Source organism: Camelus bactrianus, chromosome 19 (genome assembly GCF_048773025.1).
Source record: "Camelus bactrianus isolate YW-2024 breed Bactrian camel chromosome 19, ASM4877302v1, whole genome shotgun sequence".
Taxonomy (NCBI): domain Eukaryota; kingdom Metazoa; phylum Chordata; class Mammalia; order Artiodactyla; family Camelidae; genus Camelus; species Camelus bactrianus.
Window position 1 is genome coordinate 29,079,936 of NC_133557.1, and position 22,389 is coordinate 29,102,324.

General features: G+C 46.3%; 1 protein-coding gene across 2 annotated transcripts in view; it reads left to right on the forward strand.

Annotated features, from left to right (window-relative positions):
• Window positions 1–22,389, forward strand: part of RAB22A (RAB22A, member RAS oncogene family) — a 49,996-nt gene that overhangs the window by 20,524 nt on the left and 7,083 nt on the right. The window contains exons 3-6 of one of the 2 annotated variants that reach the window (XM_074347492.1): window positions 8,873–8,954; window positions 17,116–17,187; window positions 17,279–17,385; window positions 18,005–18,114. In XM_074347492.1, the coding sequence (XP_074203593.1) occupies window positions 8,873–8,954; window positions 17,116–17,187; window positions 17,279–17,385; window positions 18,005–18,114 (371 nt within the window). The remainder of the gene's footprint in view (window positions 1–8,872; window positions 8,955–17,115; window positions 17,188–17,278; window positions 17,386–18,004; window positions 18,115–22,389) is intronic. The other variant, XM_074347493.1, reaches the window with a different exon arrangement.

The window sequence follows — 22,389 nt, forward strand, 5'->3', positions numbered from 1 at the left end:
ACTGTCTTGATATCTCTGAGTATGGTCTCCGTGACAGTTTTACTGTTGTACAGTCTTTGTGGGGGGTTTTTGTTGGTTTTAGTTTCTGGTTTTGTTTGCCGTATTATGCTGGCTGGACCCTCCAGTACAGTGTGGAATGGAAGTGGTAAGAGTTCTTCAGGCATGGCTAAAATGAAAGAATAACAACCAAAGTGTTGGTGAGACTGAAGCGGCTAGAACTGTACACATTTCTGGTGAGAGGAGAAAATGGGGTAACTGTTTTGGAGGACTCTTTTGTATTTCCATATTAAGTTAAACACACATCTGCCTTGTAACTCAGCAGTTCCACCCTTAGGTATTCACCCAAGAGAAATTAAAATATATGTTTAGAGAAAACTTGTACAAAAATGCTGTATTAATAATAGCCAAGAACTTGAAACAACCCAGATACCACTCAGCATAGCAGTGGGCAAAGTGTGCTGTGGTCACACGGTGGAGCACCATACAGCAGTAGAAAAGGATTAGCTACCAAATAACATAGTTTAGTTTCAAAAACATGGTTAAGTGAAAATAGCTAGATACAAGAGCACATATTTTATTACTCCATTTATATGAAATCCAAGAACAAGCAAAATTAACCTATGAAGTACAAGTCAGAAATGGCTTGCCTGGGGTGGGTTTAAGACGTAACTAGAAATGGGCATAAGGGAACTTTCTGGGGTTATGGAAATGTTCTTTATCTTGTTTTGGGCAGTAGTTACACGAGCATATGAAACATCAAAACCCTATACTGCATTTTGTTATTTGTTAATTATACTTCAGTAAAATATATGTGTATGCATTTATATATATGCACATATTATATGCATCTATATATGACATTTTAAAGCCCTGTGTTACAGGTACTGAAGTTATTCCTGGTTTTCAAGTGAGAACTGAGGCAAAGAGAGGTTAATTGATTTGCCCAGTTGGTGGCAAAACTAATAAACAGACCTGGGTAGTCTGGCTTAGAAGTCTTCAGTCTTAGTGAGTGTGCTGTTGTCTCATATCCTTGCCCAGAAATTCTACTTATAGGGCTTTATTCTTCTGATACGCTCACATAAGATCCAAGCAGCAAGGTTAGTAACTGTACGAGGTCAGTAATGCAGCACTGGGGATTAGTAGGGGTCTGATTGTATCCTAGTGCAGCCTCTCAATACACTACAATACAGGGGAAAGGACCCGCTTGAGAAAACTTTATATACTTACATTGGATGACCTCATGGGGTACAGAATGAAAAAACTCAGAGCTATGTACCATAGTCTACCATCTGTGTTAAAAATAAATAAAGGAGGTTGTAGGGGAAACTATACACATACGCTTGTAGAAACCTCACGTGTGTCTGAGAGGAGACCTAAGCCACAGATGGGATGGTTTCCGGGAAGAGGAGTTGAGTGGCCGGGGCAGGGGTGGGGAGGAGACGTTCAGTGCAGCATACCTGTCCCGTGCATTGTGGGTAACGCAGCATATGAACGTGTTGTCTATTCAGAGAAGTAACGACTACAGTTACAATGTGGAAATGACTGAAGTAGCACATCACACACACGGTTGCCTGAGCTGACAGAAGCCTGCCTCAGACTTCTTAGAACCGCCCTGTCACCGGTCGACAGCCTGTGGCTTGGGTGTGTCAGCCTCAGAGTGTCCCTTCCCACGTGTCAGGCCTGCCTGTCTTTCTCCATGATCACCTCAGGGCCTCCGAGCTCGCTCCCTTCCCCAGTTCTTTTTTCTCTCCTGTTCCATCTTGTCCGAGCTCTCACAGCACTTAGCATTCCGCAGGTTTTGCCTCAAAATCCATTTCCACTTCTGCCCTGTAAGGTCCTTCAGACAGACATTCATCTCACTCATCCCTGGGTTATTAAGGGCTTAGTGTCTGGCAGGAGGCCCCTGAAGGCCTGTGTGCCTCCAGAATACGCCTGTGAAACAAGGCTGATGACACAATCCCTTCCTCCCCCTCCGGGGCTCCCCTTCATTTCGGCTGTCTTTCCCAAAACGTCGTCTGTGAGATGACTTTAGATGGTGTCCAGATGAACATTTTACATTTAAATTGTGAAGTATTTTATTATCTGTTAGGTAAAATAAAAGTAGTCCATGTGAACCCTGTGGGTTTTTATATTAACCGATATTATTGCTTACAGAAGTTGAAGTTAAAAAATATAGAAGAGTGAATTTTTACAGTATTCAGCAGTAACAGAAATGAGAGATGGATAAGGCAGAACTGGTGACAGTGAGGCCCAGCCTCCCAGGAGATGCTGACTTACAGGAAACGGGGCCCCGCCCCGAGCACACACTCATAAGTGTGAAGACGCAGCCTTGCACTGACCTTCTTCCCCACCGGCTGTCCGGCCTGCCTGGAGCCTTCTCTGTGGTTACCTGCCTGCGCTCCGGCCCCGCCCCACCGCGCCCAGTCTCACTCTGCAGACCAGAGATTCTCCTTGCGTGTTCGCCATTCACCGTTCTGTGTTTTGATTGCTGCTGGTTCTCTTTGTGGCCTGTGACCCACTCCTACCTCAGTCCTGTTGCTGAGCATCTGCTGGGCAGATTCCCTCCTTAAACTTCTGGGTTCAGCTCAAAGTTCACCGCTTCTCATTAAGTCCTCCCTAGGGTACTAGTTTTCTGTTGTTGCTGCAACAAATTACAGCAAACTTAGTCACTTGGAAGAGCACAAATTTATTGTTTAATGGTTCTGGAAGTCCGAAGTCTGGAATCAGTGTCACTGGTCTAAAGTCAAGGTATTGGCCGGGCTGGTTCTCCCCAGGGGCTCTGAGCAAGGAATAGGCTTCCTTGCCCTTTTCAGCTTCTCAGGGCTGTCTTTCATCCAGCCTCCCACACCTGGCCCCTGGCATTACCACTCTCCCGGGTACTTTTTTCCCCCCAGTGTAGACGGTCTCTATTGGCAGGTATTAAGAGTGCAAAATAGTAACAAATCCAGAGGGATGGGGAAGGCGCTCCCTCCCCATGTGACGGCCCTGAAACTAAGCCAGTAGAGTGGGAGCACTTGTCCTTGGCCACTTTGGGCCCAGCACCCTCTGGAGAACAAGCTCCCCAGCAGGAGGGCTCCTCACAACACAGAGGAAGGAAGGGAGCAGCACCCTGGAAGATGCCTTTCTTTCATCTTCAGGACATGTCATTCTGGTCTCCACTTCTATCTTATACCACCTTCTTATCTGGCTCTGACTTCCCTTGGTCTTCTTATAGGACCCTTGTGATTACATTGGGCCCACCTGGATAGTTCAGAAGCCTTACCCCGTCACAGGAGTCCTAACCTGATTGCATCCGTGAGGTCCCATCTGCTGTGGAAGGTGACATATTCACAGGTTCTAGGCTTGGGGTGTGGACATCCTGCTGGGAGGGAGGGCCAGGCATCACCCAGCCCCCCTCCCCCCCCGCACCTGGCGCCGCCACCCTCCTGGGCGCTTTGATTTGGCTTTACCTCTGCTCCTGCAGCTCTCTGCTCCTCCTCGTATCTCATTGAGTGTCTGCCCTGAAATCATCTGTTCACCTGACCCGTCCTCCCACTGTGAGCCTCCCTGGGGGCAGGGGTGGGGTTGCACTCGTCTTGTCTCTACAGCAGGAGGCGTTTGTGGGAGTATGCCGCCCAGGACCAGATGGCCTGGGGTGCTGCATTTCAGGGACAGGCTCTGGGGCCCGGCCGCTGGTGTGGATCCTAGCTGTGCCACCCACTCCTCTGTTCCCTCCATGTCTTGTGGTCCAAGTGGTGATGAAGAATCGAACCCAACCTGGAGGCCCACAGTGAGGGCTGTGGGGCACAGGGGTAAAGCGGGAGAGCACCTGCTGATAAGGAGCGCGGTCGGGCGGCCAGCCCCGTCGTGTGAAGGTTGCTTTTACTGTGAATGATGGGAAAGGCTTTTCCATTACATAAGTTATTCTTGACAAACTTAGGAAAGGCTAAACTCTTATTAAATTTAATTATCTTTAAGTTTAAAGTAATGTTCTCCTCAACTTTAAATATTTTTGGAGAAGTTTTTAGAATGACAAAGATGTAGAAAGCACTAAAGGATTTGCTTAGAGGGACCATGAACCTGTGGAGCAAACCATCTAGTGTGCACCCTTCTCCGCGAAGCGGGCAGGAGCTGTGCAGAGTGGCCCATTCATGGCACCTTAACCCTTACATCTTGTTAGTCTGAGAAAGTTTAAAGATATGCGTGACTGTGGAAGCCACATGAGTAACTGGATTTGTGGACCCTCAGAGACTTCCTCAAAAGGAACCACATACTATGATGGGGATGACTGTCCCACGTGTCACTCCGGGAAAAGGGCTTGGAGGTTGTGGAGTGTGATGGCCGGGCACACCGATGCTCTGGGAGCACTAAACAAGTCTATTGCAGTTGAAGGAACGAGAATTTTAAAACCCCTTGTAGCCATGACTCTCATTGGGAACCCATACTCTGACCAAGGATCATGACTACTTGGTGTGCAGGAAAGTCGTATTTTTAGAGTGTCATGAAAAATGGAGAAGTATATGAAAGGCATTCTTGCTTTAGGAAGTAATGCTAGTAGGGATTTCAGATTAAAGAGGCAATAGGAGCTGCCTAGGCAGTGAAGAGAGATGGTTTAGGGGTGAAAAATAAGGTTATCAGACAAGTGAATGGCAGGCTGGGAAATAAAAATGTATCATTTGGATGGCAGGAAGCCGTCGCCTGTTTTTCAAAAAGCAAGATGTTGAAGTTATCATATCCTCCGCATCATTTAACGTGAACTTTAAAGGAGTGATCCTGGAGTTGGAGTGACAGCAGGATGGAAAATTGTAGTCTTCCTGCCCAAAGAATAGGGTCTAATTTATGAGTTTATTTCAGAGATTGTGGTTCAAGTGTAGATTAAATACAAAATGAAGAATCAGACAGTTCTGTCAAGTCAGATGGAAGTAACAAAGGACGAAGAGTGGTCGCAGGCCAGTTTCCGTTCTGTGGAAGGCAGGCACAGCGCTCTGACGGAGAACTGTTGTGGGGATGGAGTGGAAGTAAGCCCTGTCTTTACCATGTTCCGAGTGAGATGGTGATGAAGTGTCGAGATTATACACTCGTGCTGAGGTCGGTCCAGTTTAGGAGAGAGCTGTCCTCCACAGATCGAAACCTGAAACTATGGGACGGGATTCATCCCGGTGAGTGATGGAGGAGGCCTCTGCCCAGGGCTGGCCAGGGCCAGGGCGCCGTAGGAGCTGCCTGGGAGAGACGAGGGCAACACCCCCTCCCGTGTTATCCCTGAGTCCAGGTATCACCGCTGTGTACACTGACCGAATCCAGCAGCTGAAGAGGGCTGAGGGAGGATGGTTCTCGCAGATGTGATGGCCCAAGGCCTCAGGTTCTCAGTGCTGGGGGGTGAGGGTGGCAGTTACAGCTCAGGGGTAGCACACATGCTTAGCACGCATGATGTCTTGGATTCTATCCCCAGTACTACTTCCATTAAAAAAAAATCAGCAGGGATGCTTGTCGCAGTAAGGAGGCATCACAGGGCTCAGAGAGGAGAGGTGAGGGAGGCGTGTGCACGTCTCGCTGTGGCCGCCTGAGCTGGGGCCCGGAGGTCGGGAAGCCAGTGGCAGAGAGCCCTGCCCCGGCAGGGGCGCAGAGGTCTGGGCGATGGAGGGACCCGGGAGCTCTTCACTGCCGCTCCAGACTTTGCCTGTTATGTTGGCTCGCGTTGGGTTAGAGCTGGTGGCTGTGCAGGAGCTGGGAGCAGGGACTCCCGGGACGTCGGACATCGTCGGCCCTACAGGCTGAACCGCACCCCTCACACCCTGGCTGCCGATAAAGAGCTGGAGCCCCGGGAACCTCAGCTCTGCGCTTCAGAGCACTTCTCACCTTGCCCTGCAGGAGCGCTCAGCCGGGGCACCCTGGGACCAGGGAAAGGACACAGAGTAGCTCATGGCGGCGTGGGAACGTCTTGTCAGAACTGCAGGGTAGCAGGCAGGGAGATGAGGAGCGGGGCAGCGAGGCCTCTGCTTTCAGGGAGCGTGCGTTCCTCATGGGTGAGTCAGGCATAGAACAGGTGAATATTAAAATAAATAAGCCATTCAGACATGGTACAGACCTCGCAGCGGGGGCCCTAAAGTCAAAATGTGTGTGTGTGTGTGTGTGTGTGTTGCAGAGTGAAGTTGGGGTGCAGGGCTGCCCAGCTTGGGTTTCCGTGATGGTTGGCGGTTGAGCTAAGACCTAAAGAATGAGAAGCATTTAGCCAAGGGAAGAGTATTCAAGGAGATGGGACAGTCGGCATGGAGGTAGAAACAGGAACAGTTGGAAGGATTTGAGTCTGGGAGGCAGAGACCAATTTGATGACTGCAGTGGCCCAGGGAGGTTGTGCTGGGATCATGAGCAGGGCAGTGGCAATGGGTGAATCAGAGAAAAGACATCTCTGACTCAGCAGAGTCAAGAAAGTGGAAATCACAGTTGGTATGAGTAGAAATTGGTTTATTCTCAAGTTGGGAGGGGTGACTGGGGGATATTTTGGGGGACTTAGGGCTTATAACCTCTGTTTTCTCTGAGAAGGCTGAAAAGAGCTGTTGCCCGGAAAAGAGGGGTAGCAGGAGGCAGCAGGGAGCTGGAAAAAAGTCGTAAGAATGTGGACTAATTGCTGTGTGGAATACGAGGTCTGAGGCAGGTCCAGCTGAAGCAGTCTTCACACTGGTCCACGTAGCTTTGTGACGTTCCTCCAGCAAAGTAGCCACCCCACCTGTGTGCAGAAGAAGGCGGTAGAGTTTTTTCTGGGTGGTTGAGACAGGACAGACGAGATTCCTACGGAACTGGTAGCGTGGGCAAGTGGTGTTGGGGATAAAAGGACAAGCGGCCAACAGACGCTGGTGCCAGGAGACCCACGTGGAGAGCTTTGGACACAACAGGACCTCAGCGTTGACAGCAAGGAGTTGTGTTGAGAGTGACCATGGAGGGGAGGTGGAAGGATGCTCTAGGGTCAGAGATAAGAAGTTGGGTTTAATCCTTTAAGATACTTTCATTACTTTACAGCTGCCATTTTGTCTTTTCTCTTGAGTAATGAATTTGTGCTTGCATTAAAGGGGAAACGGTTAGCAGGTAGACTGAACTTCAGTGAATTCTGATCCAGTAATGAAGCGTTCCCTTTTCATTGTTGCCTATAGCTTTGTCAGCTTTTTGTCTACTTGAAGCATATTTCTTCTCTTGTTCTTTGAGCAGCCAAAACAGACGTGTTGGATGCGTTGGCTCAGTTAATAGGTCTCTGTCAGATGCCCGTTGTCACTCTTAAATCTAACACCACAGCCGTACTTGACGGAGGTTTGAGTTGCAAGCTTTTAGGACTAATTGCAAAGTCTAAATTAAAACATTTCCTGAAGCTGCTTTAAAAAAATAATCATAATACCTTGCATAGGGTTAGTGCTTTACAGTTTGCAGAGCACTTTCACGTACATCATATCATTTAATCTCCAAAATAAACAAGACTTTTTGAAATGCTTCAGTCTTTCCTAAGTGAGAAATTATATTGCTCATCCTGATTTAATCATAATGAGTCGCCAAAAGTTCTTGATGCGGTAACCATTTATTGAGCACCTTCTGTGCATAAAGCACTTTGCTAAGGATACCAAGGGGTAAGTTCCCAGTAAATAAATATCCAATAAGTAGTTGCTATCTGATAACTGTGATCTTGCTTCCTACTTCACTTCCTCTTCTTTATCACAGTCACCCACAAATTTATATAAGTATTAATAGGAATTTATTGTATCAGAGTTTGCTTTTTAAACTGAGGATTCTGATACTTTTCTAAGCTCAGTAGTACTTCAGAAAGTCATTTTCTACTTGCACTTTCTTGAAAATTATGTATCTGTCACTTGACTCTCGAAAATATTTCATATCCAGCATATTTGAAAATGTCTATCCTTTGAGTTCATTGTCATGATTAGGATGATTAGGGTCTGATTCCAAGAGTACAATTTAACCCTTGGCCCCAGGACACTTATTCAGTGGAAAAGAAGACATAATCATCTCCGGGTTCTTGAGCCAGACTGGAATGCGTTGAGGAGACTGAGAGACAAAGGACTTCCGGGAGAGCACTTTGTGGGTAGGATGAGAAATAGAAGATAGTGTTGGAGCCGGGCGCAGGAGCCCCTAGAATGTCCAGGCACGTATTCCGGGTCAACTTGGCTCCTCAGAGAGTCTCCAGACCCCCACCCCCCAAAAAATAATAGGAACCCCTGCCTTCAAAGGCCCCCGAGTAGAGTGGTCCCTCAGAGTGAGCAGTAAGCCCTGCGTGTCATTGTTCCTGCCCCCGTTGAGGGCGGGACAGGCCCTGAGGACTGATGGGGACAGCTCAGCTGAGGGGCTGCTCTGTTCCTGGAATACAGAGGTGGTGAGTGGGGGTGGGGGGGGGTCGCTTCTCCAGCTGTCTCCTGCTTCTTGTTTGGCAGAAGTCTGGTATTACACTAGCTCTTTTTGTGGTCATGTGGCTTGGGAATGGGGTGAGGACAAACCCAGATGGCCTAATACTTGTTACTAGTGCACTCATTTCCTGAACACACAGTTTTTTTTAGAAAGTTTTCCCGTGGTGCCATCTTTTTAAATAACGGCTTCTGTATATTACAAAGGAGGCTGATGTCTGGGTCAGATCATCTCTTGGTCCCTTGCTATGGCACATAGGCAATCACAAGCCAAAGAACCCTTCCTTCTTGGTGCTGGACAGATGTGCCCAATGCTGAATTTTGACACAGAACATGCAGCCAGCATCTGAGCATCTCCTAAATACTCCAGGGAGGACCACAAGTAGGATAGAGTGTGGAGTCGGGGTTGGAGCATAAAGTCTAACTGGTGTTTCCGATGGGGGCTGGTGACGTGCTTTAAATAACTGTATTCTGATCATTTAGGTCTCTCTTTATAGGGCATCTTTTATGACCAAGACTGTCCAGTACCAAAATGAGCTACATAAATTCCTAATCTGGGATACAGCTGGACAAGAACGAGTAAGTCACTCTTTCATTTGCTGTGTGTTTTTCTGAGGCCCAAATTGCAGCTCCAGTGAAACTGCCGACACTTCTGTCACTCTACATCGCTCGCGGCTCTTCTCTGCGCCAGAGGCACGTTGATTCCCATTTGCGTCGGCCAGCCCTTATCTTTTCCGTCAGAGCCACAAAATCCACTGATGAGGAAAGTGAAAATGGGCGCTGAGGGCATCTTTATACTTTCCAGTGTCTTCAAGTAAATGCTGACCAATAGGCCTGATAAAACCCTGCTCAGAGCATTGTGTTTGTACTTCAGGGCTCCACCCTCGAGCAAAGATAGAAAAGAATTAGTGGTAAAAAGGAAGAGTTAAGCACATCTCATTTATAGCTGCCGTTTAAAAGCTAAAGAGGGAACTTTACAGCATATAAAGTTTGAGATTTAAGTAAAACGAATGAGCGAACACAGTGCCGTGCAATGGATACCTAATAATTGCCTGATGATAAAGTTGTCCGTGACAGCTATCTGCCTGAGGAAGGGCCTGGACCAGAAGTGGGACCCAGGCCACTGCAGCACCACGCAGATTGGGGTTTGGGGACGCCCACCCAAGTCAGACGGGCTGGGAAGGCGGGAAAGGAACCAGACACTTGCCTGCTACCTCATTATCCCTCTGGGTCCTCAGTCTGACTTCCCTGTCGAGGTGTGTCTGGCAGCTACCCCATTACTCAGCTGCTGTTTAATTTCGTTTTCAAGCAGTGCTATCAGAACAGAACATCTGATGGATGCATGGCACTATCTTAAGCTCTTAGAAGTATAGCAGGAGTGATCAGGAGAGACCGTCTGTCATCACGGTCTTATCTAAGACAGCGTAGCTGCTGTGTACGGTGTAAAGTTTGACAAGAATCATCGACAAAGGGAGGAAAACAGAACAAGCCATTACTGCTGTCCTAGACGGACAGCGTGTATCTGTACAGACTTAATCTCTTACGTTTGCTCTGTTTAGTTTCTTCTGTTTTTTTTAAAATGCCTGAGGTCATGCCCTGCGTCCAGTTCCTCACCTGCCGTGCGTCCGCTTAGCTCCCCACTGCCCCTGCGTCGTTGGACGTGCTTCTCCAGTGGGGCTGGGCCTTTGCTGCCCATCACTCCTCCATCCCTCAGGAGGGCTGCTTCCCAGAGTCTTCCTGAATTTATCTGCAGACCCAGCCCTGGCGTCTGTCCTGTTAGCCACGAACTCGTGGCGCTTCACACTGGTAATATCTGTGCCCTTTCACTGAATCCCTCCCATATATTTGATGATGCAGTAAAACCCTCATCATAAAGAGTCATGCTCTGATATAGATTCCATTATGCTTGAATGAGAGTCTGTCCCTCCTGGTAGACACGTGAGGTGTAACATCTCTTTTTTCTGGAACATAAAAAAAGAATAACAGAGGCTTATGCCTCTCCCTTACCTGCTACCATAATAGCAGGATTCTGTGAAGGTTTGTAATTAGCTGGTTTGCCTGCCTGTTGTTTCTTTCCCCGCTCCTAATTGGTTCTGTACCAGGAACAGTTGCTCGGAGACGCAGATCTGCCTCACCCCAACTTGAAGCTCATCCCTTAACCCCCCAGGGGCTCGCCCGGGGAATGCACACGAGGCTGGCCAGGTTCCCGAGAACTGCCCGGCAGGACCCCGCATCGTGGACAGTCAGGAGAGGGCGCCAGCGGCGAGCCCTCGCTCCAGCTGGTCGGTGCCAGACAAAAGTTCACGTCCAAGATTGCCAGATCAGTGTTTAAGGAGAGCTAAACATCTGACAGCTACTCACAAACTGTTTGAAACACTGTGAGGGTCATGGCAGGCGCATCTGTGAGCTCGTCCTGCCGGTTTGTCCTGGGTAAGGCCTTTAAAATGGGCCCTGGCTGTGCCAACCTCGGCCAGGCCCTCCATCCCTCCTTCTCCCACCAGTTTATCCTCTAGGACCAAACTGCTTAGAGTTCTCCAATGCGCCGTGCAAGCCCCACCCTCACACCACGTCCTGTTGTCCCCTTTGCTTGGAGTGCCCTCCCTCCCACCGTCAGCCTAGAAAACACATGGGCAGATGTCTCCTCGGGGGCTTTCCTCACCAGCCCTGCTTTTCTCAGACAAGTCACCATGGGCCATACGCCTACCTTGCTCAGACCAGAGCCTGGACTCCTCTTTGATTCCACTGCCCCTTATTCAGTCTCCTCGGGACCCTCCTTCCAAGTCGTAGTTGGGAATACCCCTTCTGACGCTCTCCCCAGGGACAGTCCACTGTAGGAGCCAGGACCAGCACAGGGCCTGGCCCAGAGCTGCTGCTCAGATACTGGTTGGACCAATTAGCATATTTTTTGTATCCTGAACAGCCTTGTGGTTGCCTCACCCACGGGCTTGTCATCTGTCCCCTTCTTTGTTTATCTTGTTAGACTGTGAGCTCCTTGGGGGCAGGGACTGTCTTCATGTCTGTGCTCCTAGCCCCTGGCGCACAATATTATTGCCAGCGGATATATGTCAGTTGACGGCCAGCCCTACTTTGGCACAGGTAAGGAGGGCCAGATCCTCCGCCTGCTTTTACCATGTGAGTATTGCATGCCTCAAGTTAAACATTTCTGGTATTTGCATATTCATTATTCAGTTCTCTATAGTAATAAGGTTTATTACGACACCAAAAGTCATCACAAAATGACAACCCTTATGATGAACTGGCTGTTCAGACCTTATCCCCATTTGACCCTGGCATTTGTTGCTGTGTGTAGTTTTCACATGTGGGTTGTCTTTCCTATGGTCCAGTCACATTGATTGTAAAGCGATTTCGTTAAGCCCATGAAAATAACTTAGGAGAGCTTCACAGATGTCACACAAGGCCACTGATGGTAGGGATCCTGTTAAATTAAACGAAGGGAAAGCTACTGATCAGGATGATGATACACGTGCTTCAGAAGATAATGATTTGTGTATCAAAAGATTGTGAGGCCTAGGGAAAACCGATGGAGTCCTCAAATATTTTGTAAAAGTTCCCTTTTTGTGATAGGACTAGGAGAGGCAAACGTGAAATGAAAGATAGATATCACATTGTGCTAGCATATGGTTTTATCAGAAGAATCACAGTCAAGTGATCAATCACCTTTGATTCCATGTTCACTCAGGAAGCTAGCTCCTGGTTGCAATATTAAACCTAAATTTTTTTCTAACATCAGATAAAATGAAACTGTTTTCATAGTTTTTTTGTTTAGATAGAGCCTTTGTCAGACCTCTTCATCCCTGTTGGCTATCCTAAATGAATTCATTTTAAGTGACCTTTGCCCACCAGTCATCCTTCACTAACAGGGACCCCTGTGGTAGTATGGAGACAGACCCAGCCTCGTGCACAAACAAGCACCTCGGGTCCGTGTCATTAATACACAAGGAGTGTAGCAGCAGCATCTCAGATACGTGCCAGCTGTCTGTGATCGTGTAAGAGAAAGCTTCTTAACCAAAGTCTATTAGACACTGCATCCAGTCCTTGAAGATTTATGTCCCTGAATCTTAATGTGGTTTTTCCTGATGGCTGTTTCTAGAGGTCAGAGCACCAGGAAGACATGGACTTGTTCATTGTCATAGTGGCCATGTAAGGAGTGGTTCTCACGTTTGAAATCAGGAAGAAGTAGCTTAATGTCTAGAGCCTGAGTCAACACTGTGGCCTGCAGGGCAAACCCAGCTTGCTGCCTGTTTTCATAAATAAAGTTTTATTGGAACACAGCCATGCTTATTTGTTTACATATTGTCTATGGCTACGTTTACTCCTTCATGGTAGAGCTGAGTAGTTGCGACAGAGATACATAATCCACAAAGCGTAAAATATTTACTGTCTGGTCCCTTCCAGAAAAAGTTTGCCAACCCCTGATCTAGAGCCAGAGTGGGAACAGAAATGTGCTGACACCCTCTGAGTGTCTTTTTAAGCTGCCACCTTCTTTCTTTACACCAAAAGGACATGGAAAGAGATTCGTAATGGTGGAATGGCTTGTAACAGGCTAACAGTTATATATAAACTCTGGGTAAAACATTAAAAGATAACTGTCTGAAGGCACTGCCAAGAAACCAGATGCAGTCAGAGATGGAAAAGACAAGAGCACTGGGTGAGGCTCGCATTTTGTGGCTTTTCCCCGGAGGCCTCTCCCTCGTCCTCGCAGTGCAGGGTAGCTGGGACTTCACAGCTTGCGGAACCTGAGGACAGAGTTTAAGGTTGCGAGAGCAGCCGGAAAAAGAGGAGGCAAATCCCAGAGAAGATGGATCCAACAAGGAAGGAAGCCCCCAAAATCTGCCTATAAATTCTCTTCAAGGCTTTGCTCAACACCCCAAATTATGGCTGCACAGGAGAGGTGCTGAGCCCAGCAGAAGGCACAGCTGGAGGCGGTACAAGGCCGAGCGGAGACCCTCACCGGCTGGGGAGGCTGTGGAGTTCAGTCCCGACGTGGGGAGGGGTTGACACTCACCTTGGGCTTCCCTTGAAACTTCAGAAGGGCTGTGTCTTAGGAGGAGAGACCACGTCCTAGGACTACAGGCAGACCTGAGTCCGCCCACCCTAACCACAAGTAAAACCAGCCTCAGGGTGATTAGCCAGGATTTTAACACTGAATTCAGCGAAGATGACCGAAACTAGACAGTTTAAATATGTTCAGAGATTTAAAGGAAAAGTAGTCTCCTCTACTTAAGTACAGATGGGGAATCTCGCACAGGATGGCAACTAATAATCAGATGGAAATGCTGAAACTCAAAACTGTAATACTTAAAGAGAAAAATCCACTGGATAGGTGACAAAACAACTTAACCAATCAGAAGGACAGAGGAAGCGTGGAAAACTACGAACATAGTCTTAGTAGCATAGGGACGAAGTCAAGCAGTCTAACGTGTAGCTGGAGACCCAGCAGCTATGAAGGGGGATGGGGGACAGGAAAAAAGATGCTTCTAGAAATATGGCTGAAAATTTCCCAAATTTGAAGGAATGTATCAACTCAAATCTAAGAGTTTAGCAAACCCATAAGTACGGAGAAAACCTTATCTGGGTCCATCATAGTCAAACTGCTGAAAGCCAAAGTTAGGGAGAAGAGTTTTGAAATCAGAGCTGAGCGCATAGACACATCGCACACAGGGACCACCAGCGAGCGCAGCTGCGGCCTCCAGGCCCTCCAGGCCGCCAGGAATGGGGGGGGGGGGGGGGGGGGTGTCTTTAAAGTGCCGAAAGCAAAAAAAAAGAAAAAAAGTCTGCCAAAATTCTTTCAAATACAAAGTCAAAGAAATGACACTTTTAGAAGAACAAAAATTGAGAGGATTTAGCAGCCACAATCCCAGAAAGTTGTCCAGGCTGAAGGGAAATGACACCAGATGGTCAGTCAGATCCAGAGCGAGGAATAACCACTAGAAATGGTAAATACAAATAGCCGTCTTTTTTCTTCTTAATTCAACGGCTACAGGCTATTTAATGCGAAAATTGTGATACTGGATTGTATGGCTTGTAGTATAGATATATAGGTGTAATATGTAGACATAAAATATCTGACAGCAGCACAGTGGAATAAAGAGAGCTAGCCCCTCGCAAGGTTCTGGGTCTTTTACGTGAGGTGGTGCATTTTAAATTCTGAGTCAACTGTGAGAAAAGTATATTATATGTACAGGAGCAGACACTTAAAAAGTAATACAAGAAAGTATAGCTAAAAAGCCAGTGGACAAATTAATACATTAGAGTCAAGTACTAAAATGTATTCAGTTAATGCAAAAAGAAAGGAAGAACAAAGGTTTGTTTTTGTTTTTGCTTTTGCTTTTGCTTTTTTAATGGAACAAATAGCAAAATGGTATGCCTAATATCAGTAAAAACCAAATATATTAGAGAGTCCATTAAATGTGAAGGGACTGAACATTCCACTTAAAGAGCGGAGGTTGTCAGGTTGCATCAAACACCAGGATCCAGCAACGTGCTGGTTATGAAGATTACCTTACATATAAAGCCAGAGGTGGCTTGAGAATAAGAGAGAGGAAGAGGATATTGAATGCAGACCGTAAGCAAAAGAAAACCATTGTGGTTATATCAATATCAATAAATACCAATAAAATAGACTTGAAGACAAGAGTTATTATCAAGGATAAACAAGGGGCATGAAAAGAGAGGCATTAGGGAACTTCCCCCTTTTTTACTTTTTTTAAATAATTTTTTCATCTTTATTTTATTTATTTTTTTTAATTATTTTAATGGTGACACTGGGGTTGAACCTAAGACCTTGCACATGCTAAGCATGCCCTGTACCACGGAGCTTTTCCCCATCCCCAGGAACTTTCTGTGTTGACAGAAATGTTTTAGGTCGCAATGGGGTGGTGCTTACATGGATGTATACATACACATTTGTCATTTTACCAAAATGTAAGGCCTTTTATCAAACTTAAGATCTTTGCACTTTTTTGCTTGAATTTTAACTTACAAATTTGAATACCAAACAGACAGACCAACCAACCAGTCACCCTGTAAACAGTGTTGCCAGCATAATGCATCGGAAGTGAAGGCTGACATCACTTCCTTTGCTCCATCCGTGGGCTCCTGGTGCTCTTACCCCGTGGAAGGCAATCCAAAGTCTTTTCCACCTAATAATCTAGGTTTTTTTTGAATTTTTATTTATTTATTATTGTATTTTTTTTTTTGGCAGGGGGAAAGTAATTAGGTTTTATTACTTATTTTAGAGGAGGTACTGGGGATTGAACCCAGGACCTTGTGCATACTAAGCATGCACTCCACCACTTGAGCTGTACCCTCCCCCCCAATAATCTAGTTTTTTTTTTAAAGTTGCTCACAACCTTTATTATTATTTTTTCCTCTCTGAAATGTAACATTTTGTTGAAAGTCACCAGGCTTTCATGCCAGAGGCAGGGATCTTCCTCACTGAGACGAGTAAAACTCCCTATGTGTGGATGTCTGGGTCTCGCATTTAGATTGACGTCACCCTGTCCCTAAACAGTTCTTACTCACTTCCTCACCACTTCTTGCTTATCTACACTGTGCCAGGCCCTTGGCCTAGAGATAAAACAGTGTACTGAATAGACATGCGCTTTTCCCTCCTGGAGTTCACAGTCATAATTTCACTTTCATTCATAAAATTCAGATTAATAGGAAAGTTTAAAAGCCAGAAGTTAAGCTTATTGGATAAGAAGTTGCAGAATCTGTAATTCTGTATGTGGATTGTCCTGAGCTCACTTCTGATGGCAGCTCCTCCCTGTGTTTTGGTGGGGAAGACACAGAACAGAGAGCAGGAGGGGAGTCCAGTGGTATCTGTCACATCGTACGTAGGGTTGAAGTGTCAAGGTCGAGTGTAAGACAGCGATCAGGCGGAGGTGAAACTCCTGTCTGTAAACACGGGCGTCACATTCACTGAGCAGGATGCTCCCTCCCCACGTGCACGTGCCCGGGAGCCGAGCTTGGCTGGGAAGAGCCTCCCACTTTCCACCCCGCACTCATCGAGGGAAACGGCCTGCTAAGTCAGCCTCGCTGTTCAAATGGTGCCTCCTCTCACGTTCCTTCGCCTCCCTCCCTATTGTACGTGGACGTGGATGGGGTGGGGGGCAATTGGTGGGAAGGCGCCCGGCGTACGAAGTTAGATTCATGTAAATGAGATGAGATATGGGCCTGCACTTGGGAATTGCCACATGCGTAGAGATATCAAAAAAGCGAATTACAAGCTCATCCGAGTCGTGCATGTAAATGTGTCCTCAATTCTGTAGCACAATCAGCATTTAGATTGCAGGGCTGTCTTTATGACACCCAAATGCAGCCACTTCTCTGGAGAACTATTTACCACATCATTTTTATCTCCTTGATAGTTTGGGAAGACAAAGTTTAAAGGACTATTGAACAAATGAATTTGGGAATTATAACATTGAGTTCAATTAAAAAGCCTTTTTAGCTGAAACAATTGTTTGTAGCACCATATTTAATTCCTATAAAACTGTATTCTAAACTACCTTCTGAGAGGCATTTCAGTGTTACATTGAAAGTTTTTGCCTTTTGGTAATTACTGGTTCATTTGCTTTAAAGCATCATGTCATCTTCTTTGGCTTAAGAGAAAGATTACCTTTTGCGTAGGGATAATGGGCTTAAAAGTCTAGTAAGAAAACATATTTAACCAGTTTTCCCAATTTTGTTGTCTGTTTTTCCCTCTCCCCTGCAGTTTCGTGCCTTAGCACCCATGTACTATCGAGGGTCGGCCGCGGCTATAATTGTTTATGATATCACAAAAGAAGTAAGACCTGCATGCCGTTTTCTTTAGATTATTTTGAAAGCTCTGTTCTGGTGGCGTCGGTCTCCAGTTGCTGTCCTCCTTTGTGTTGCAGGAGACGTTTTCAACACTAAAGAACTGGGTAAAAGAGCTTCGACAGCACGGCCCGCCTAATATTGTAGTTGCCATTGCAGGAAATAAGTGCGATCTTATCGATGTAAGGTAAGTCCCCAGGACGGGAGATTACAGCGCTGATTATGTGTTCCTTTTCTGGCAGAGCAGTATCCAATATAAGAATCTTGCTTTTATTTTATCTCTGACATTGAAAAATTCCTTTTTGTTGTTTGGTTGGAGTCCTGAAGTTTCAAACTCAAATTAAGAGTTTAGACATTTGGAGCTAATTAGGTTATATTATATATCAAGACAGGTGTGTAATTTATTTCAATGTCGGTTGCATCATACTTGACATTATCTGAGATCAGTGTACCCCTCAGCTCCCGTGACATAGGATACTTGAATGGGGAAAGCATGTTTTCAGAAAAGCACATTTATTGGCAATTTCTCTGGACCACTTCCATGATTTCCAGAGCAAGGGCTTTACTTTTGAGGGGAGGAACACCTCGGTCATTCTCTGATCATTTCATTAGATGCCTTGCTTACAGTCCCGAGTTCTGTTCTGTTTAACAGAAACGGTACATTTGGGAGAACCACGTGTCAAGGCGCATTCGCCAGCCATTCATGACTGCCTTTGTCATCATAATCTGGTTCCTTACTGGGTCGATGGGATAACAGTAAGCTCTTGATGGGTAGGATTTCTGATTTGCAATTTGTTGCCTTGCAGAGAAGTCATGGAGAGAGACGCTAAGGACTACGCCGACTCCATCCATGCAATTTTTGTAGAGACCAGCGCGAAAAATGCGATAAACATAAATGAACTCTTTATAGAAATTAGTGAGTATCTCTGTGCTTTATGGGTTTCCTCTGTGCAGAGCGGCTTAAAACAGAATTAGCTTGCTGGGTAGAATTTTCCCCATATGTGGAGTAGTTTCTGGTCTCTGATATTGTTCCCAGTGGAATGAGATTTGAGAATTTAAGAGTGACGGCGGGTTTTCACATCACGCTGTAATTGCTGGAGAGCCGCTGCTGATGGCTGTGGCCCTTCTAGAAAGAATCTTGCTGCTGAATAAATAACGTGCAGGGCCTCGAGGTCCTGGAAGCTGTCACCTCTCCGTCTTTCTCTCTTTAAATGTGTTTCTATTAGTCATCCAAAGCCATTAAAATGAACAAAATAAGTAAAGGGAAATGAAATGCGTGTGTAATTCCACTGTAAGAAAACCCTCAAAAATTAATACTAGGCACTCGCTCATGAAGGTAAGATGGCTCCCCCCTTCCAGAAGTGTTGCTATGATGGCATTAGATGGGAGAGCGGCTGCTGGGTACCTTTGGGATCCTCTACAGATTGTATCTATGTTTATTCATTTCATTCAAATTCATCAAAATATTTATTGAGAGCTGTGCCGGGCTCAGGGGAGACAGCGGTGAATGAGACCAGCGCGGCCCCCGCTGCCCCGGAGCGCACATTCTGTTGTGGGAGGTAGACAGTGAACACAAAGATGAGTGAGATCCTCTCAGGTGATGAGCAGTTGCAGGAAGAAACTAACACAGGGCGAAGTGAAAGAGTTTCTGCAGGCAATCAGAAGGCTTCTCTGAGGAGGTGATACTGGAGCTGAGATCTGATGGAGCATGTGTGCAAAGACCTGGGATCCATGTTAACTGAACACATGAGACTTCTGGCTGGAGAACAGGAGAGAGCCAGCAAGGCACCATGACCTTGCTCATTGAGAGCCGCCGTCTAGGTGGGATCCGAGGTGACTGAAGCTGGAAGGGCACTTGGCCAATGTGAACTCCTGGCGCTCTGCAGGGCCAGGCAGGGACCCACCGGTGGAGCAGGCGCGGGGCGAGCGCTGAGACGTGGGGGCTGCAGCGAGTCCGGGTGACCCTGATGGCCGGCAAGCGCAGGCCCGGCCCCAGCAGTTGGACACCCTAGAATGTAGGCTCCTGGTTGCTCAGTTGCTGGGGTTATTTTTGCTTTTATTTTTATTTTGTGATGTTTTTAGTTTGTTCAGAGAACCAGAGATCTGAATTTTATGTAACACGTCACATTGTTTAGAATGGCCACTAATTCAAATATTTTCAGAGTAACGTGCAGGCCTCCCAAGCCCATCTGCCTCCAGGGTGGCCACTGGACGGCTGGTTTGCAAGCTCAAGTCCAGCCCCTTCCTTTCAACGTTAAAAAGTCATGATATTCATTGTCTTCCTAGATTGTAAATAGCAGTTACCCAGATGCATTTTTGAAAAGCAACACGAAGCCAGTCAGGAATTTTTCACAGTTCAAGCTAAAATATCTAAGTGTGTGGTGTCATGAGTACTAAAGTTCTCACTATTTTTTTAAAGTTCTCTTTAGCAGCATTAAAAACTGGAAGATAGTGAACTCTACCAACAATGAAAATTCTTATATAAAAACTAGCCCTTACATACTCACTTTAACTGTGAAAAATAAAAAATATATGTTCAAAAAGATTAGGAAAGTTTAGAGAGATGTAAAATGAGTTTATTATTTACTAGGTGTTGTGAAATCACTGACGCTCTGTTGAAGCATAAGCCACACACAGAAAAACGCTCACATCAGGGGGAGGGCCGAGCTCAGGGGTAGAGCGCATGCTTGGCGTGCACAGGTCCTGGGTTCAAGCCCCAGCACCTCCTCTAAACATAAATAAATAAACCTGGCTACCTCCCCTCCACCAAAACAAAATAAAACAAAAAAGTGCTCATATCAGAAGTATAAAGCTCAAGGGATTTTCACAGACCGAGTGCACCCCTATAACCAGCACCCAGGCCAGGAGCCTTGCCATCCCAACTGCTAACTCCTCTTGTTTTGCCGGGTTTTATACTTTTTTGCTTTTTAAAACATAGTGGATTTACTCCTTTGTGTCTGGCTTCTTTAGCGCACCATTGTATTTGGTAGGTGTGTCCACATCAGCGGGTGATTCATTCTCATCACTTTGGAGTGTGTCCGAGGTGGGCGGGAGGGAGAAGACCACGGTGTGGTTACCTATGATGTCGAGAGGTGTTTAGGTGGTCGCTTCCAGTTTAGAGCTGTTATGAGCAGAACCTCTGTGGACATTCTGCTTCGTGTCCAGTATGTGCACAGCATGAACGCACTTTTGTTAGGTGTGTTTATACTCGGGAGAATTGCTGAGTCACTGCGTAGGCACGCGTTCAGAACAGTCTCCCGCCAAGCAGCCCCCGAGGGGCTCTGCCGGCCACAGTCACGCTGGTGGTGGCTGAGGATGCCCGGAGTCCGGCCTGGGTGGGTAGGGCAGTGGTCTGCACTCACTGCGGTTCCTGAAGTTGAGCACTTTTCTGGATGTTTGTTTATATTTTTATAGTACCCAGCTATCCTCTTTGGTGAAGTTTTGCCTGTTTTCCTGTTGGGTTTATCAGCCTTTTTCTTCCTGTTCATAGCTTGTTTTGGGCATGAGTCTGCTGCTGACTATGCCTGTTGGAAAGACCTTCTGCTCTGGCTTGACTTTCACTTTGGAATCAATTCTTTTAATGAATTGGAGCTTTTAATCTTAATATAATCCAGTTTATCCTTATTTTCCCTTTTGGTTAGCACTTTGGGGCTCCTGTTTAAGAACTCCTTGCCTATTCCCAGGTCATGAAGGTGTTCTCTGCTTTCTCCTAAAAGTGTTTCAGAGATGGCGCTCTGATACCAGCTATGTTTTTAGTATCCATATATTGAGAAATACAGAATGACAAGAGGCTTCTGTAAAACTTTTAAATAAATTTGCAGTTTATTCACAACAGCATCTCTGGGCATTTGGAAAGTGGTTGCAGGACACACTGGGGGGACACTTTCTAGCCCTGCAGGCACCATGCTGTGTACACCCCCACCCTCCAGCCCCAGGTTTGCAGGCTGCTGCACGTGCCGGAGACTCCACGCTTGGCGACCAAGGACCTGGGAGTTGATGGACTCCAGCTTGGCCTTGTTAATGCCAGAAGAGCTTTGTGTCAGTTCATTCCGTATTTTCAGAACACCTCAGTGCCAGGTAGCATGCTAAGTAGATACTGGAGACATAAAAATGAAGAAACAGGATCCATCCATCGAAGAGCTCAGGGAGACACTTGCATAAACAAATAGGTGATAACGTGCTTCTGGCCGATTTTAGTGTCTGAGGCGTTGTACGGTGTTAGGAAGTGGGAAGGTGTCCAGAAAGCATACAGGAAGCAGCCTTTGAGCTATGGCCTCGGTGGGTGGATGGGAGATTTAAGGTTTCTCTCAGAATTGACATTGTGCTTCACAGAGCAGTAAAGTGAAGCCTGTTCGTTCTCCTGCATTGTTGGTAGGAGAATAAAGTGGCACAGCCTCTTCAGAGAGCAATTTGGCAGCATCTGTCAAAATTTAAATCGCTCATCCTTCTTGCATTTGTGCAGGACAGACCGTGGGAGTGCAGTGTACATGTCACATAAATACCCAGGAGTAGAAGAGGGGGACAGCCTGTTCGTTTATCCTGCACAGGAGCTCATGGGTTCACGGAGATACTCTTTGTATTGTTAATAATATCAAAATATTGGAAACAAACTAAATACCTATCAATAGGGGAACGGTTAGATGTGGTACATCTACACAGTGCAGCCTCAGAGCTGTTGAAAAGAATGCCGTGAAGGAACAGTATCTACCCCCATCTGGGTTTTATGAAGAGGGACAGGTCGAGGGGGTGTGTGCTGTGCATGTCTGTGCACACGTGTCTGGAAGGTGGCCTCTGCCACCAGACAGACAGACAGGCATGTTCTGGTGGAATTTTTTTTAATTAAATTTTTTTTACTAAATGCCATGTGCTACCCTTATTTGGACCCTGGAACAGAAATAGGAAATAAGTGGCATCTGAAAAAGTCTAGAGTGGGGTTACGAGTGATGTTCCAGTGTTGAGTTCATTTTGACAGCTCCCAAGGTAATAATGTGAGATGCTAAAATCAGGGGAGACTGCGTGAGCGGTATAGCCATTTTCCACGTTACTGTTGCAACTTCCCTGTAAATCTAAAATTATTCCAAAATTTTAAATTTTTTAAATTTTAATGAAACCCATCAAATTGAATCTGCAAAGTGGTTGTGTCTGAGAATGAACAGGTTTGGAAAGTTAAAGCTCATTCCCTTCTCTCCTG